This window comes from Cervus canadensis, chromosome 13, assembly GCF_019320065.1.
Source record: "Cervus canadensis isolate Bull #8, Minnesota chromosome 13, ASM1932006v1, whole genome shotgun sequence".
Classification (NCBI taxonomy): domain Eukaryota; kingdom Metazoa; phylum Chordata; class Mammalia; order Artiodactyla; family Cervidae; genus Cervus; species Cervus canadensis.
In genome coordinates, this window is record NC_057398.1 from 4,265,821 (window position 1) to 4,282,078 (window position 16,258).

At 43.8% G+C, this 16,258-nt stretch overlaps 1 protein-coding gene and 1 long non-coding RNA gene across 4 annotated transcripts in view; one reads left to right on the plus strand and one right to left on the minus strand.

The window, feature by feature from the left end:
- The window catches only part of DENND1B (DENN domain containing 1B), a 285,090-nt gene extending 269,006 nt beyond the window's left edge, over window positions 1-16,084 (plus strand). For all 3 annotated transcript variants that reach the window (XM_043484553.1, XM_043484552.1, XM_043484554.1), the window contains 3 exons: window positions 7,132-7,208; window positions 8,162-8,378; window positions 10,029-16,084. In XM_043484553.1, the coding sequence (XP_043340488.1) occupies window positions 7,132-7,208; window positions 8,162-8,378; window positions 10,029-10,529 (795 nt within the window). In that variant the 3' untranslated portion in view covers window positions 10,530-16,084. The remainder of the gene's footprint in view (window positions 1-7,131; window positions 7,209-8,161; window positions 8,379-10,028) is intronic.
- LOC122451660 overlaps window positions 8,269-16,258 on the minus strand; it is a 44,261-nt gene continuing 36,271 nt past the window's right edge. Inside the window, exon 3 of the long non-coding RNA XR_006272495.1 lies at window positions 8,269-8,395. This is a non-coding gene — a long non-coding RNA (uncharacterized LOC122451660). The remainder of the gene's footprint in view (window positions 8,396-16,258) is intronic.

A 16,258-nucleotide genomic window follows, 5' to 3' on the forward strand; every position in this document is an offset into this window, starting at 1 on the left:
AGATCCCATAAAAATGTGTTAAATGTATGATTGTTTTTCTGACTTCCTTCACTCTGGACAACAGGTTCTCGGCTCACCCGCCTCAGTTCGACTGACTGACATTAGCCCCTTTTTTATGGCTGAGTACTATTCCATCATATATATATGTACCACAACTTCAGGATCCATTTGTCTGCCAATGGAAACCTAGGTTGCTTCCATGTCCTTGTTACTGTAAATAGTGCTGCAGTGAACCCAGGGCACATGTGTCTGTCTGAATCACGGTTTTCTCAGGGTATAAGCCCAGTGATGGAATTGCTGGGTCATATGGTAGCTTTAAAAAGATGTCTCTGTCAGCAGTTCAGAGACGGTCACTCTACAAGGCAAGAGGAAGGAGGCTCAGATGCGGGTGGTAAGTTACAGGTTTACACACCCGAGACATGTGTGGTGACAGAGGTAGTGGGGTTGGGAGGAGGGGACCAGCGTTAACGGGGGCTTGAAGGCAGGGGCAGCAGTCCGTGCAAAGGCCCTGTGGTGGAATGACACCGGCGGGTACCAGGCGCTGGAAGGTGGGGCCTTGGTGATGTCTTGTGGGTCAGAGCAGAGGGAACCAGGGGCCACTGCTCACTTTATGGACACGCGGAAACTGTCATTTCAGGCTAGTAATGCTCCCCAGAGGTGAGCGGTACAGAACACAGGGTTACAGCCTCCTCCTTTTGTCAATAAGTTAAAGGAACCTGGCACTTATTAGTAGTACCCTGATCAAAAAGGAAAAGAGTCTTTCCCCTTTTTCATAAAATCTATGGAACAGAAAGGAGAGCAGCTTCTGTAACGGCACAGAGCAGATGCAAAGGTGACCGGGGGTTGGGGTGGGGAGGGCCGCCTGGGACACGGGCTGGTTTTCCAGGTACCATGTCATGTCCTTGGGCACAGATTTGAAAATGATATTTATACAGATTTTTTAAAAACAGAAATCAACTTAATTTTTTTTATCACTTTTTCTCTATGTTGATTGCTTATAGCTTTCTCAATCTGTTTCACCCTTTTTTTTTTTTTAAAAAAAAAAAAAAGCTCCTACTTCCCAATTATATGCCTTATTACCACTGTCTCAGGTGACTCAGGCAGTAAAGAATCTCCCTGCAGTGTAGGAGAGCCGGGGTCAATCCCTGGGTCAGAAGATCCCCTGGAGAAGAGAATGGCAACCCGCCCCAGCACCCTTGCCTGGGAAATCCTACAGACAGAGGAGCCTGGTGGGCTACAGTCCGTGGGGTCACAGAGTTGGACACGACTGAGCAACTTTTTTTTTTAAATGACTGTCTTGGCACGTATTTCAGGGAGTTCTAGGTAATAACTTATGATGAAATGTTCATTGGCCCTTGGGAACTCTGCCACTGTACACCCGTTCCTGTGAAATTCCTATCCAGACCTGAAAGAGAATAGTTTTCTCTGAGTACTTACAGTATACAAAATCCATTCCACTAGCATCTATTAATCATTATAGTCAGAAAAATAATACGCACAGGTTTTCAAAAACTGTAGTCTGTCCTACTCAAATGTGTATATTTTCCGTCTCTCTGTGTTGAGATTGTGTTTGCTGCCTGGTCGTCGCCCGGTTGCTGTCTAGCTCGGTGCTCAGGTTTTCAGGAATGCCGCACCTGTGCTTTGTGAGTCCCGCTGAGGGTGTCCGGACTCGGCTGTGTGATTCCACACCTGAAGGGCACGCGCTGCACTGCCTGCAGTCTCAGCGGACCTCCTGCCAGTTACCCATCAGAGACTTCCGTCCATAAAACCGGGACCAGGGCTCTGCCTGTGCCGTATGGCCCTGGTGTGCTGGAGACAGTTCTGAAAGCACTGTACCCAAGTCCAGACCCACCAGAAACGGTAATGGAGAGAAACTCGGGGTTCATGTGAGCTCCGGAGCTGATGGTGCTTTTGTTACATATGCTTTCACTTCCCTCTGTCTTAATGTTGATCAGAGTGTAATTATTTTCTCATTTTTTTGTGTGTGACCTTAACAGTTATGTGATATGAAGTAGTCAAGCAGTTGACACCTTCACTGCGGGTTTGGACACTGTTACTTCTTCATACTGTGTATGGAGATAGCAGTTCCTAACGAATTACTGAATATACCTATGTGATAGCTGCTAATTAGAAGCTTATTTCTTAGCCAAAACTGAACACTCATAGAAAGCAAAGCATTATATTAACCAGTTTTGTTTCTCATTCTAATTTTCATTCCTTGTGAAAACTTACGTAACTCATGATGATAAGTTACACTGTTTAACACCCCTGTGTATGTAGAAATTGATAGAACCCTGGCCTGGCTAGAAAATGTAAAACTAAATTCGGAGGTACTTGCGAAATGCTTATGATTTAAATGACTTAGACTGTGGGAAAGCAGGAGCTTCATTAGAAAAGAAAAAGTTGTAGTTAGCGAAACAGTAACTGAGAACCTACGGTATGCGCAGGCAGATTGGAGAATGTGAAAACAAGCTGTGGAAGATGAACAGGGGGCTGGCAGCAGACCAGATTCCTCTTTCTGGTTCTTGTTCTTGATAAGGTGTGTGACCTTGAGCAGTGATGGGGCCTCCCTGGTGCTCCTCCAGACTTACTGTGGGGTTCATTAGAGCTGCTAAAGACAAGAGACTCAACCTTACTCAACTCTATATTCTTAGAACCTAGCCCAGTGTGTGAAAGAGAGTGCTTTGCAAAGTATGTTATAAACGTACATATTAAGTTACGTGTTTATTATCTTCTTGCACAGTCAATGATGATTTGTTAAATAGCAGTATAAAGTCCCAGCTCCCTCATAGTTTCAGATTTTTGTTTTCTTTTTAATCAAAAATTAAATGCAACACCCATAGCTGGCATAAAGGTAAGTGTACACAGAGGTCAGTGTAATAATAACAACGGCTTGTCTTTAGAATCAGAGGATTGTGATATATATATTGTGAGTTCTGGAGGGAATGGGTAAAATATATTTTTCCCAGAGAAATAATCTTTTAAGTGATAGTTGTGTTTCTAGGCCATTTCCCAGATTTCTGTTTAACTCATATACCTTAAACTTGTAAAAGTGTCCAACTCTTTGTGACCCCATGGACTGTATAGCTCACTGGGTTCCTCTGTCATGGAATTTTCCAGGCAAGAATACTCGATTGGTTAGCGATTCCCTTCTCCAGGGGATCCTCCCGACCCAGGGATTGAACCCAGGTCGATCTTTACCACCTGAGTCTTTACCACCTGAGCCACAAGGGATAACTGCAAGTCCCAAATAACATTGCTAATTACCAGAATTCTGGAGAGACTTACTACACATCCCCAGCAGGGGTTGCAAGACATGTTTCTCCATTTATTCTTTCCTTTCTCTCACTCATTAGCCCATGGACTGATTTGTGGGTATTAAACCACTCTTGCATCTCTAGAAGAAATCCCTTAACCATTATATGATCCTTTTAATGTATTCTTGGATTTGGTTTGCTAGTATTTTGTTGAGGATTTCTGCATCTATGTTCATCGGGAAAATTAGTCTGTAATTTTCTATCTTGAAAAAATAGAATTCATTTTCAATGTTGTAATATCTTTATCTTGTTTTGTTATCAGGGTAATGCTGGCCTTTAAGTTGAGAAGCATTCCCTGCTCTGCAAGTTTTTGGAATACTCTGAGGAGGAGTATTGTTAACTCTTCTCTAAATGTTTGGTAGAATTCACCTGTGAAGACTTCTGGCCCAGGACTTTTGTTTGTTGGGAGTTTTGTTTTTTTTTTTTTTAATTACGGATTTAGTTTCACTGTTAGTAAGTAATTAGTCTGTTCAGATTTTCTGTTTCTTCCCCTGTTTAGTCTCGGAAGATGGTATGTATCTAGGACTGTATCTTTTTCTTCCAGGTTGTCCAGTTTGTTGGTATATGAGATGTTGTAGTAGTCCCATGAGCCTTCATATTGGTTGTAACTTCTCTTTCATTTCTTATTTTATCGATTTGGGCCCTCTTTTTTCTTTGATGGATTTGGCTAAAGGTTTATCAATTTTGTTTGCTTCTCAAAGAACTAGTTCTTAGTTTCATTGATCTTTTCTGTCTTTAGGGTCTCTATTTTATTTGTACTCTGATCTGAATTGGTTTCTTCCTTCTACTCACTTAGGGCTTTTTCTTTTTTCTAGGTGTTTTAGATATAAAGTTAGACTGTTTATATGAATTTTTTTTTCATGAGGTAGGTCTGTGTTGCTATAAACTTTCCTTTTAGAACTGCTTTTCCTGCATCCCATCAATTTTGGAACAGTGTCTTTTATTTTCATTTATTTCAGGGTGCTTTATTGATATTTTCTCTGATTTCTTGATTGACCCATTGGTTGTTTAGTAGCATGTTGCTTTGTCTTCATGAGTTTTGCTTCTTCAGTTTTCTGCTGGTAATTGGTTTCTAGTTTTGTACTAGTGTGTTCAGAAAGAATGCTTGATATGGTTTCGGTCCTTTTAAATTTGAGATTTCTTGTGGCTCAGCATGTGATCTATCCCAGAGAATGTTCGATGTTCATGTGCACCTGAATGTGTATTCTGTCTTGGGGTGGAATGGTCTCTGCGTGTCCACGTGGTCTAATGTGTTACGGCCAGTGTGTTTCCTTATTTTCTGTCTGTATGATCTGTCCATTAACGTAAGTTCCCTACTATTATTGTATTACTGTCAGTTTATCCCTTTACGTCTGTTAATATTTGCTCTATATAATTAGGTGCTCCAATGTTGGGCACATAAATATATTTTTTTATTGTCAGATGCTATTTACTTATTTTTAAAAATTTTTATTGGTGTATAGTGGATTTACAATGTTGTTATTTTCTGCTGCATAGCAAAGTGAATCATATACATGCATCCACTTTTTTAGATTCTTTTCCCATATAGGCCATTACAGAGTACTGAATGGGGTTCCCTGTGCTATACAATAGATCTTTATTAGTTACCTGTCTTGTGTATAGTAGTGTGTATGTTTCATTCCCAATCTCCCAATTTATCCTTTCTCTCTCTTCCCCACCCCCATAAACATGTTTGTTTTATATATATGTGACTGTTTCTATTTTGTAAATAAGTGTATTGGTACCGTTTTTGTAGATTCCACCTACAAGTGACATCATGATATTTGTCTTCCTCTATCTGACTGACTTTACTCAGTATGACACTGTGTCTTTTGATTGGAGCAGTTAGGCTGTTTATGTTTAAACTGATTATTGATAGGCATGTACTTATTGCCATTTTGTTGACTATGGTTTTTTCTGTAGTCCTTCTCTGATTCAAACATACAAAAATAAAGAGAAGCTTCTAAGAATTCCCAGGTACCCTTCATACAGCTTCAACAATGATCAGCTCACGGACAGTCTTATTTCTGTGCCAAACTTATGCACTCTCCCCACTCTGGATTAATTTGAAGTAAAGTAAATACCCCGTAGCACATAATTTAACCTGTATATATTTTAAGATCAATCTGTAAAAGATTACTATTTTAAAAAACATGGTTATGGTATAGTGTAAAAATGGGACAGATTTGAACATCAAGAGTAATAACTGTGATGGTTGGAGCCATATCAAATATGTACAAATGATAATTTTTAAAGACCCCCTCATGGCTCACCTTTACATACTGTTATGACATTAGCTCAGCACTCTAAAAATTGTTACATATAAGGAAAGAAGGAATTACCCTGTTTTTTTCCAGGGCACATTGTATTTCAGAATAGACAAATAGTTAATACGACAAAGTTCTCTATAGAATCCCAACAAGCAAATATAGAGGCACTGCTTTTGAAAAGTGTAATTACTGGATGCTAAACCTACCGAGTAAAAGACTGGTAAGGTTTGCAGTGGATGCACCAGGCCACCTACACCTGAAGCCAGTCACCAGTCCTGGTACCGCCCCAAGTGAGACTGTGCCTCCCACTGCGGCGTGCTGAGAAGTCCACACCAACGCCTACGGGAGTTCCTGCCAGAAACAGAGGAAAACTCAGACGTGGAAGCTAGCCAAGCTTCCAGATGTAATTGCAAGCTTATAGGAAATGAGGGTAAAACAACACAGTACAGGTCCCAGAAGACATGGGGGAGGGGAGGGAGAAGGTGTCATCCTCTGAGATGAGTGACGTATCAGCCAAATACAGTGCTTACCTTGTTGAGATTCTGGCCCAAACAAACTCTCTAAAATATACTTGGAGTAAGAAGGGAATGTGAGATATTAAATAATTGTTAGTAACTATGTGTGATCATGATACTTTGGTAATGCTAAAAATATCTTTTAAGATACATAGTTAAGTATTTACAGATGAAATGATGGGCTTTCCTGGACTTGATTCAAAACCTTGCTCTTCAGAGTGTGACCACCAAATCCAACAGCACCAACCTCACTGAAGAGTTAGAGATGCAGAAATTCAGAACCTACATCTTTACCATCTCCAAGAGACTCACACACACTCAGGATTGAGCAGCATTGCTGTAAAATACTGGGTGTGAGGGAGAGTGTCATAGGGGATAAAAGAAACACGGCTGCAAGTATTGATAATTACAGAAAGTGGAGGCTGAGTGCTTGGTGGTGGGACTGTAAATCAAGGGTTCCTAAACCAGGGACTGACAGACAGACTGGACAGAAGTGTTGATATACTCATCCTAGGGACTTTGTTGATTGGTTTGAGGTGCAAGAAAGCATTCAGACCAATATTGCCTGGTATCCTCCAAGTTACTAGGTAATATTCAAAAGCCCTGAATGCGTGTGTCTTTAAGAAGTATTCCTCATTGTGTGAAAGAGAAAGTGAGAAAGTGAAGTTGCTCAGTCACGTCCGACTCTTTGCAACCCCATGGACTGTAGCCCTCCCCTGTGGACCGTGGCCCGCCCCCGTGGACCGTGGCCCTCCCCCGTGGACCGTAGCCCTCCAGGCTCCTTCCATCCACGGGCTTCCCCAGGCAAGGATACTGACATGGGTTGCCACTTCTTCTCCAGGGGATCTTCCAAGCCCAGGGATCCAACCGAGGTCTCCCACATTGCAGGCAGACACTTTACCGTCTGAGCCACCAGGGAAGCCGTTCCTTACCATATCGAGTATCAAACTGCTGTTTAAAGTTTCTGAAAGTATTTAGTATTTAAAGTATCCTCACTCCTCATGCCAGTGTGTCGATCCCTCTCTCCAGCCACGGCTCAGGCCTTTGAAGAGCCTGGACGGAGCCCTAGATGCTGACGATGAGGAGGACGCCGAGAGAGCCAGCAAGTAAGTCGTGGGTTGCGTGCTCTGTTTGGCCGAAGCTCTAGGTGGCAAGGGATATTTCAAAGCATGTGCATGCCTGGAGAAAAGGTTCTGCTCCCTGCAGTCTCGTCTTCAGCAGGAGGAACCAGGGCTAGTGGGAGGCTCATGGGGGACAAATCTTGAGATGGGAAAGCAAGATAGGCCTGAAATAACTGGGAAGCAATGATGTCTGCAGAAATACCCAGGATAGTGGTCAAGGGGAAACAGAAGCCCCCTCCTCCCCCTGGACTGAAGAGGGGCAGGTGAACATCAGGACAGTGGGAGGAGTTAATTGAAACAAACCAAATATGGGGGAGAGGCGGCGGGACCTCAGTCCATGGGAGGTATCAGAAAAGGAAAATTTCATGAAAGTGGTAAAAATTAACAAATAATAAGGGAAATAATAGTACTATGTGTTGAACTTTAAAACAATTTTAAGCTGTTTGACAGAATCAACTTTTTTCCCCATTACATATATCTTTATTTAAGATATAAAGGATATATATAGGAATAAATAAAGGATAAGGGAATATGCATTCTCCAAAAAAGGAAATAAAGAAAAACCATACAAAAGTACTGAAAGGGAACTCAGAATGTAGAAAGTCCCAGATGTTCAGTCTGATATTTCTAAGGCTGTCGCTCCCACACCCCCCAGAATCAGACTGTGAAAAGCCCTGCTTGTGCTTCCAGATGGGTAAGGAGCCGTAAACTTCAGTTTGTTCTCAGCGCTCACACTCAAGATTTCCCGTGTTTGAAGTGGTATGTACATCACTATAAAGAGTTTGGCCATGAACCAGTTCTTCACTTTACTGTCCTTCCACAGAAATACCACGTTGGTTTTAAAACTCCCTCGTCGGTTGACAGTCGTCGGTGAGAGGTTGCTTTGTGTATAGCGTTCGGGTCACGTAATCACCAGCGCGTGTCCTGTTTTTCTCCAGGTTGTCCTCTGAAGATGGAGAAGAAGCTTCTGCTTACTTCTATGAAAGTGACGACTCCCTTGAAACAAGAGCAAAGGCTCCTTCGCCGGGGGAGATGGACCTGCTGGGCGAGATCCTGGACACGCTGAGCACACACAGCTCAGACCAGGGGAAGCTGGCAGCGGCCAGGAGCCTGGACTTCTTCAGGTCGATGGACGAGATAGATTACAAGCCCACGGTGAGTCAGTTTCCAGCCTGTAACATTAAATGAACACTTTCTCACACTCACTGTGCTGGCCGACATGAAGGTAAGTTTCAAAACTCCAAAAATATCGTAAGAGTTAATCATTAAGACATGATTTCTATAACAAAATTCCAATCAAATGCTGGTGTTTCTCATCATTAACTGAAATTATCTTGTCAAGCAGTATTATTTCCCTACAACCTAATTTTATAGTTGTCTTTTTTGGGGAACTTTTAAACATGAAATGTTCCCATGTTTTTCCTGTATTTTTTGGCTCTTCACAACATTTTAGAAGGGTATGAATTTAAGTAATGTTTCACTGCATTGTTTCAGAAATGAATAAGACTTTAAGCAGATTGAACTGGATTCTTTAAAAACACGAGAGAGAGAGAGGTGGAGTAATTTCTACCCTGTTCTGACTATAATAATTACGGATCTTGGCATTGATTATATAATAGTTTGCTTGTTCTTTGAGTTATTTAGTAGGATTTTCTTTGCAAATCCTTTTTATTTCTCAGCTTTTTTGTAGTATGACAGAAGTTGTATACATCTGAGATGTACAATTTGATGTTTGCCCATACACTTTGAAGTGCTGGCCACAGTTAAGCTAATTAGCCATCCCTTACTTCGCAAAGCTTACTTTTCTTTCCTCTTCTTTGAAACCAGAGTACTTGAGACCTGCCTTCTTCACAAAGCAGTTCGGTCCACATGCTGCATACTAGGTCCCTGTGCTTCGCTGGTCTTCCTTGCACCTCCCCTCCCCCCGCAGTGACACCCACCCCATTCTGCTCTCTACACATATGAGCTTGACTAGATTCCACAGAGAAGTGAGATCATGCAGTGTTTGTGTCCTGACATTTCACTTAGTGCAATGCCCTCCAGGCCCATCCTTGGTGTTTTCTTTGTCACTGGATCATGTCCAACTCTTCATGATCCCATCGGCTATAGAGTGCCAGGCTCCTCTGTCCGTGGGATTCTCCAGGCAGGAATACTGGAGTGGGTGGCCATTCCCTTCTCCAGGGGATCTTCCCCACCTAGGGCTCAAACCCAGGTCTCCTGCATTGCCGGATTCTTTACTGTCTGTGCCATTAGCAGCACCCATGTTATCCCAAATGGCAGGATTTCCTTCTAAGTGATATTCACAGCGGATTCTCTTTATCCATTCACCCGTCAGTGACATTTAGCTGTTCCCACAGCTTCCCTGTATGTGAAGCTGTTCACCAGTGTTCACTTCTCTAGTGAACAGTGCTGCAGTGAACACACACCCAGAAGTGGGGGTACTGCGTCTGGCTGCAGCACGTCATAGTTCGGTTTGTAATTTCTTGAGGCCTGTCCACGCCGATGTCCAAAGTGGCTGCATCAGTTTACACTCCCACCCTCTTCTCCACATCCTGGCCGACACTCACCGTCCGGGTTGAACTCTGCAGCCGACAGTTGCACGTGCCCGTCTCAGGCCGTGCCTGTCTTCGGAGCCCTGGGCTGTGGGCCGTGTTCCGAACCCACCGTCGCGGCTGCGTCTCCTCGGGCAGGGACTTCGAGTTCCCAGCCTTGCACGAGAATGATTTCAGAATGGGAAAAGAATGTTGCTGAAGTAACGCCACAGTTTCTTTCCATTTCTTCTAAACGTGTCGTTTCTCCTCTTAGAACAAATCCAACGCGCCCAGCGAGAGCGACCTGGCCCTGCTGTGCAGCGGCTCCGGGGACCAGGCCGGGTGGCACCGGGGCCAGGACGACAGCGCCCTGCTCGGCCGGCAGCTGCCTCCGTCGCCCAGGAAGCGGCTGTCCTCCGGCGCGGGCACTGACCCTCTGTTCATCCTGGAGGAGGAGGCAGCCGAGCGACCCCTTGGCGTTGGCGCGGAGAGCCGGGCCCCGGCGCAGGGGCAGCCGGGCCCCCCTCCAGGCGCCGGAGCGCCCCCTACAGAGAGGAACGAAAAGCTGAGCCCGACTGCGGGCGACGGGGCGGAGGCCGGCCTGGGGCGGCGCCTGTCCACGTGCGTTCCCTGGGAGAAGGAAGGGCAAGACGCCCCCGAGACCGCAGCGGGGTCTGGGCTGCTTCAGGAGGTGGTGTCCTTGTGTCACATCACGTCTGCTTTCCAACAAGACCTGCACATCTCAGGAGGGCGGGCAAGCGGGAACCAGGCTTAAGTCAGCGAACGAAGCGCCCGTCGCGGGCACCCAGCCTTCCACGGAGACGTTCAGGAGCCCACCGCCCCGCGTCGTAAGCAAGGGCTGGTCAGAAAGGCGGCTCTTCTGCTGTCTGAAGTTTTCATTTGGGACACTTCCCCGTCCGCGCGTTTGTCTCGTGGTATGTCGATGACCCATTGATTTTTAAACGTAAAGCTAATTCTCCTACTGTGCTTTTCAGTCAGGTATGAGTTTGTATGTATGTGTGTATGTTGAAAGTATATATTGAGCATCCGATTTCCCAGTGTTTGGTGCTTAACGCCACCTATTTAAGTTAAGTATGCATCTAACCCTTGCACATAACCAGTAGTAGCTACTGTACTAACCTGGTTGAGCATGACCTGGCCAAGATATCAAAACCTATCAGAACTAGCCTGAACCTGTTGACCCACTAATTGCCTTAACCCTAAGCCTATATTAAGCATACTTACCTAATTTATGGGATTCCGTGTAAATTCTGAAAGATAAGTTATGTGTTCTGCAGAGCAATAATGCCTTTTTCGATCATCAAATCAAGGACAGAATTCATATTTTCAAACTTAAAAAGCTCTCTTGTGGACATTGCAGCCATGTTTTCCAAAAAGTATAAAGGTACACACAGACATACCTGTCACTCAGCGAAATACATGAAGTGCTGAATTACAATGTGAAAGTAATGACTGCTGTTTACAAACGACACTTTAAATTTCTTCACAGCCTCTTTTTGCCTTCGCTAACTAGGAGTCACCCCAGAAAGCCAGATGAAACAAAGTGTCCTAGTAGAAAAATGTTCCTGTCTGTTTTTCCCCTAACTAATAATCCTCTTATCAGAATGCTTCACGACATCGCAGACTTACCGCTAAAATAACTGACTTTATATTTTGCAAGTCGTAGGTCTGCAGGCCCCGTGCAGAGCAAGGGCAGCCTCTCCCTACTCAGCAGGGCCGCGGTGTTCAGGGCCCTGTATCCCTGCAGTGCGTCTGCACAGTTCATGAGCCATGCTTCACGCAGATTCCTTGGTTCTCCCCTAAGACCCTGTGTCCGTCCCGGGATCCCGCGCCGGGCCCACCTTGCCCATGGCTGTCATACCTCCTCAGGCTCCTCTTGGATGTGACCGTCTCTAGACCCTCCCGGTCTCTGACGACCTGGGCGGTTCCGAGGAGCACAGGTCAGGTCTGCTGTTGGATGCGCCGCTGCTGGGCCTGTCCAGCGTTTTCCTCGTGGTCGCGGTGGGGCGGTGGGTCCCGGGGAGGGGCTCCCAGCAGAAAAGCGCCGTCTCCTCGCCCCCGCCTGCCCCCGCGGCTGGCAAACGTTGCTGGCCGGGGTCAGCCGCTGGCTGAGGGAGCGCTGGTCGGCCTCCTCCCGGGAAAGCCGCGCCTTCCCTCCGGGCCTCCTGCCGTCGGGGAGGAGACACCAGCACGGCCTCCCTGAGGCCGCGGCCTGTGCTTCCGGTCTGACGCGCGGTATCCACACACACTGCTTGCAGTTCTTCTGCATGGGACTTGGTCTCTCCTCCCTCAAATTCACTGTCACACTTGGAAGTTCTGAGAAGGAATCGCGCATTGATTGCGTCATGATTGGCTAGACTGACAGGAATAATCAGGAGTGAACAACAGTGATGCTGTGCTTCCTCGATTGTTCGCTCCTTCAGTACATGTACTCCATGCATCCCCAATCTTGACTATTTTCTTAATTTATTTTAGGAAAGGTTTGACAAGGCAGTCAAGAACTCCCATCAAAACTGTGCTCTAAAATATTTACTGAAATAATTTTCAGTTAAGATCCTGAAGAGGTTTTGTTAAAAGCACTGCTTAAAAATACGTATTCAGATCGGTCTTTAACTAATTTGAAGAAAATAACCAAGGTTTTCTTTTTTAAGGTAGATTCCAAAATCTAAATGGATATATTTTGGGAGGACAGTTATTCATGTTTATGAAGGAAGGCAGATCTTGTTTTCCTTATAAGGATGAACTCTGTAAGTACTAAGGGTGAAAATCTGTAATCCTTTTTTTAACACCAAAGTAAGATTCAAGGTTCTTGTTAAATTTTGCCTTTATATACTCATTACAAAATTCCATTTTATATTTAAGTATATAACAAAGAAGTCCATTTATCAGAAGAGCTATTTTAAATGAGGAGGAAAAACTGTCACTCTGGTTGTCAATCTGCCGGTCAGATATTCTTCATAATTTTTGAAAAGAATGTAAAGTAGCCCTTGACTACAAATATTGGAATGAGGCATTTTTTTTCCTTTAGAATTCTCCATCTGGAGAATGGGATCATTGTGAGTGTAGCCTTGACAGAATCTGGGTTTTAGTCCACTCGCTCAGTAAGCCTCAGGGCCTCAGAAATGTGAGTTCTTCTCTTAGTCACCTCCCCAGATGTCTGACCACGCTGTGTGGTGAGGACAGTCACCCCCTGACAAACCACATTCGTGTTAAGGTATTTTTAAGCTGCACTTGTGCCTTATTTTAACATACAAAATCAGCTCTGATAGTCCACATTAAAAACAAAAACTCGGCAAGCATTCATATTTTAAACCGTTAACGTTTTGAGTATTCAAAGTCTGCTCTGAGGCTAGACTCCCCTGTATTGGTGGCTGTAGGGGGAATGAAGGGACATGGCGGTGAGCTCTGAAAGGAGAGTTCTCTGTCCTTACTGTGTTCATGTTTTCTAACTAGACAGCATTTTCTACTATGTGTGAACTCCCCTGCTGTTTGAATTTTTCTCCCCGGACGGAGCAACACCTGTCCTACACGGGACTGTATAAACGAGTCCGACCCTTGGTTCTGGGGCCTGTCTTCACACAGCCTCTAGGCAGTCACCATGCTCCCCAAACCCACTCTATCTTTCACCCCAGAGGTATTGCATCCATGGCATTTCAGAGGATAGCAGAGTCCCATGTGCATTGAGGAACTCTTGGTTCATTAAGTGTCGTTAAGTGGTATATTTTAATGGCTACCTACTTTAGCCTATTTTAGAAAGGCACCAAAATAAAGCATGACTATTTCTCTGATTAAAAATTAATAACTCATTTAAGAAATATTTATCAACTCTTGGTACTGTTCATAGGCAAGGTACAGTAACTGTGGACGTAGGGAAATAGAAGAATTGGCCTAGTCCCTGCTGTGCAGGAGCTAATGAAAAGGAAAAGGAATTGCAAGTCTGTTAATAACAACAATGATGATAATATATTTTCCTTAGGAATTATTCAGCCAAGATTCTATCACCAAAAAAAAAAAAAAAAGCCTTTTAAAGCTGCTCAAACTAAAACATGCTCTCAGTACAGAACCACTTTTCCACTGTCATACGACGTGCAAGAATGCTGCTGTCTCGGAGACCTGCTCCTAAAGGACAGATTCGGAGGCTCTGAGAAGCCGTGTGTTCTCGTCCAGCTGGCTGGCCGGCCCCCTCTGCTCCCCTGGACCCAGGCAGCAAGGCTCGGTGCTGAACGCGGCCCCTCGGGACCACCCGGGACCAGTCTCTCCACTCCGCTCAGGAAGAACTGAGCGTGTGGACGCCTGTTGACGGCAGGGAGTTTTTGCTGTCTTTACCCTGATAACAGCATTCTCTGCAAACACTTCCTCCGCACCCCACACACTTAAAAGCTGTCTGCGACGTCTGCTGTGGAGTCTGTACTTGTATCCTAACAAACAAGACCCAGGAATGCTAATGAATTCATCGCTTCTGAAATAAGGTGAAGAGGAAAAAAAACTGTGACTGTTCTCGTAATGAGTAGATCTTCCTTCTTCTTTTTCTAGAATATCTGGATTTTCAGGAAAAGGTTATTTTCATGAAAAAATTTTCTAATGTGAATTCCATTTTGTTTCACATACAGGATCCTGATTCTGGGTGGATAGCTGTAGATCAGAACATAATGAAAGGATGTAAAATGAACCCCAGACCTAATTCCCCGAAAGCACTTCTTCATATAGGAGATGGTTTCTTACAAACTGTCAGCATTTCCTCTGTCTAGCCCAGGAATTTGTTCGTGTCTGTTTCTTAAATCTTAAGAGGCCGAGTTCTTTTGAGCAAATCAGTCAATGTTTTGATTTGGTCAAGATAGGGAATTATGTGTATTTAGAAAGAAGCATATTTTATCTTGAAAATAATATAGGATTTTGTGCAATATTTTTTTTCTTGCATAATTTAGTTCATATAAATATGCACATCTGCTTTTCAAGCAGATACCTTAAGGTCATGTTTTTCAGTATTTGTGTAAACTTGTATGTAGCAATGTTCCATGTGATTTTGGGGGAAAAAAAAACTTTTTACTGTTGGCAGGAGAAATGTTTTTATTTAAAATAATTATGAATATTGCATTATTGTATCATAACTAACTGCCTCAGCAACAATGAATATGCAATAAGAAAATCCCGAACCTTAGATTAGTATTGACAATACTATTACTTTGAAAGAAATGTATATAGTGCAAAATGCTGATTCTTCATTTGTACGTTTCACAAATGCTCAGTTCTGTATCACGTAAATTGAGATGGCATTTGTACGGTGATGACCGAACTATTATGTTGACTGTAATATCCTTTGTGATGCATCTCTGGTAAGATTTATAAAGGGCATTGCCAATACTTTTTGACTGTCTGTAAATTAAGTTAATTTTTGTATAATGTACAGTTTGTTTAACCTTAGAGCTTCTATAGATTTCTATTATACTTGAATGAGGCAGAAAAGCACTGTGGAAAATCTGTAGCTCTGGATGCGACATGCAAACATACCAAAAAAAAAAACAACAGAACAAGGTACTGAACAGCAAACTTAACCAGACGCTTTCTATCCAGAAAGCTGTATTTTTTCAAACCAGACTTAAATGAAGTAATTTAAACTATAGCAGTCTTTTATCATAAAGGATTGCTAAGTCACAAATGATTACCTCTTTGATATGATACACCTCTGAGCCTCTTCGTCTCTGTGTTACTCCACGTCTCAGAAGAGAGCCCTGTTGAGGTACGTTGACACCTCTGCCCTTTGGTATATTACATAACTTCCAGGACAAAATTTGACTCTGTGCATCCTGGATTCATCGTGTGTATTGAGTCACCATCCTTCAGATGGTCTAGTTTCCACCAAATAATCATATACCAAAAATGAGATTTCTTGAATCTGTTTCAATTTAGTACTTAGAGCAAACAAATGTGAACTGCATGACATCTACAGTTTAAAATGCATAAAGCTTTTTACACAAAAAGTACATATGAGGTTAAAAGTGGAACTTTTCCAAAGCTTATTTCTCTTGCTTTAAACGAATAACTGTCCGGAAGGACTGACTCGCTTGGGCCTTGTGCTGGACATGACGTACCTGCACACACCTGCCATCACCGAGGTGTGTGCCGTCGTCCTCGCATCCTTGAGGCTACAGGATAAATCATCTCTGACCTTGACTACTGTTGGGAGGACACTGTGTAAAAGTATTGTTTGGGGGATTTAAAAATATATGCAAAAGTCAATATTGGATGAACAACACATTACCATGAAGTGCCCAACAATGCAGGTTGAAAATAAAGTTGGTCATAATCAAACCCGCCCGTTGCTGACTCTTCTGTAACGACTGGCCAGCTCTCCCATCAGAGTTCCCAGTGAACTGTCACAGGGACCCCTGCCTCTTCGTCTCAGAGCCTTAGGACTGCTGCAGCGCAAACCCAGGCCTCAGCCCTGCTGGCAGGTCTGCTGGGGAGGGAGGCGGCCAGTGTCTC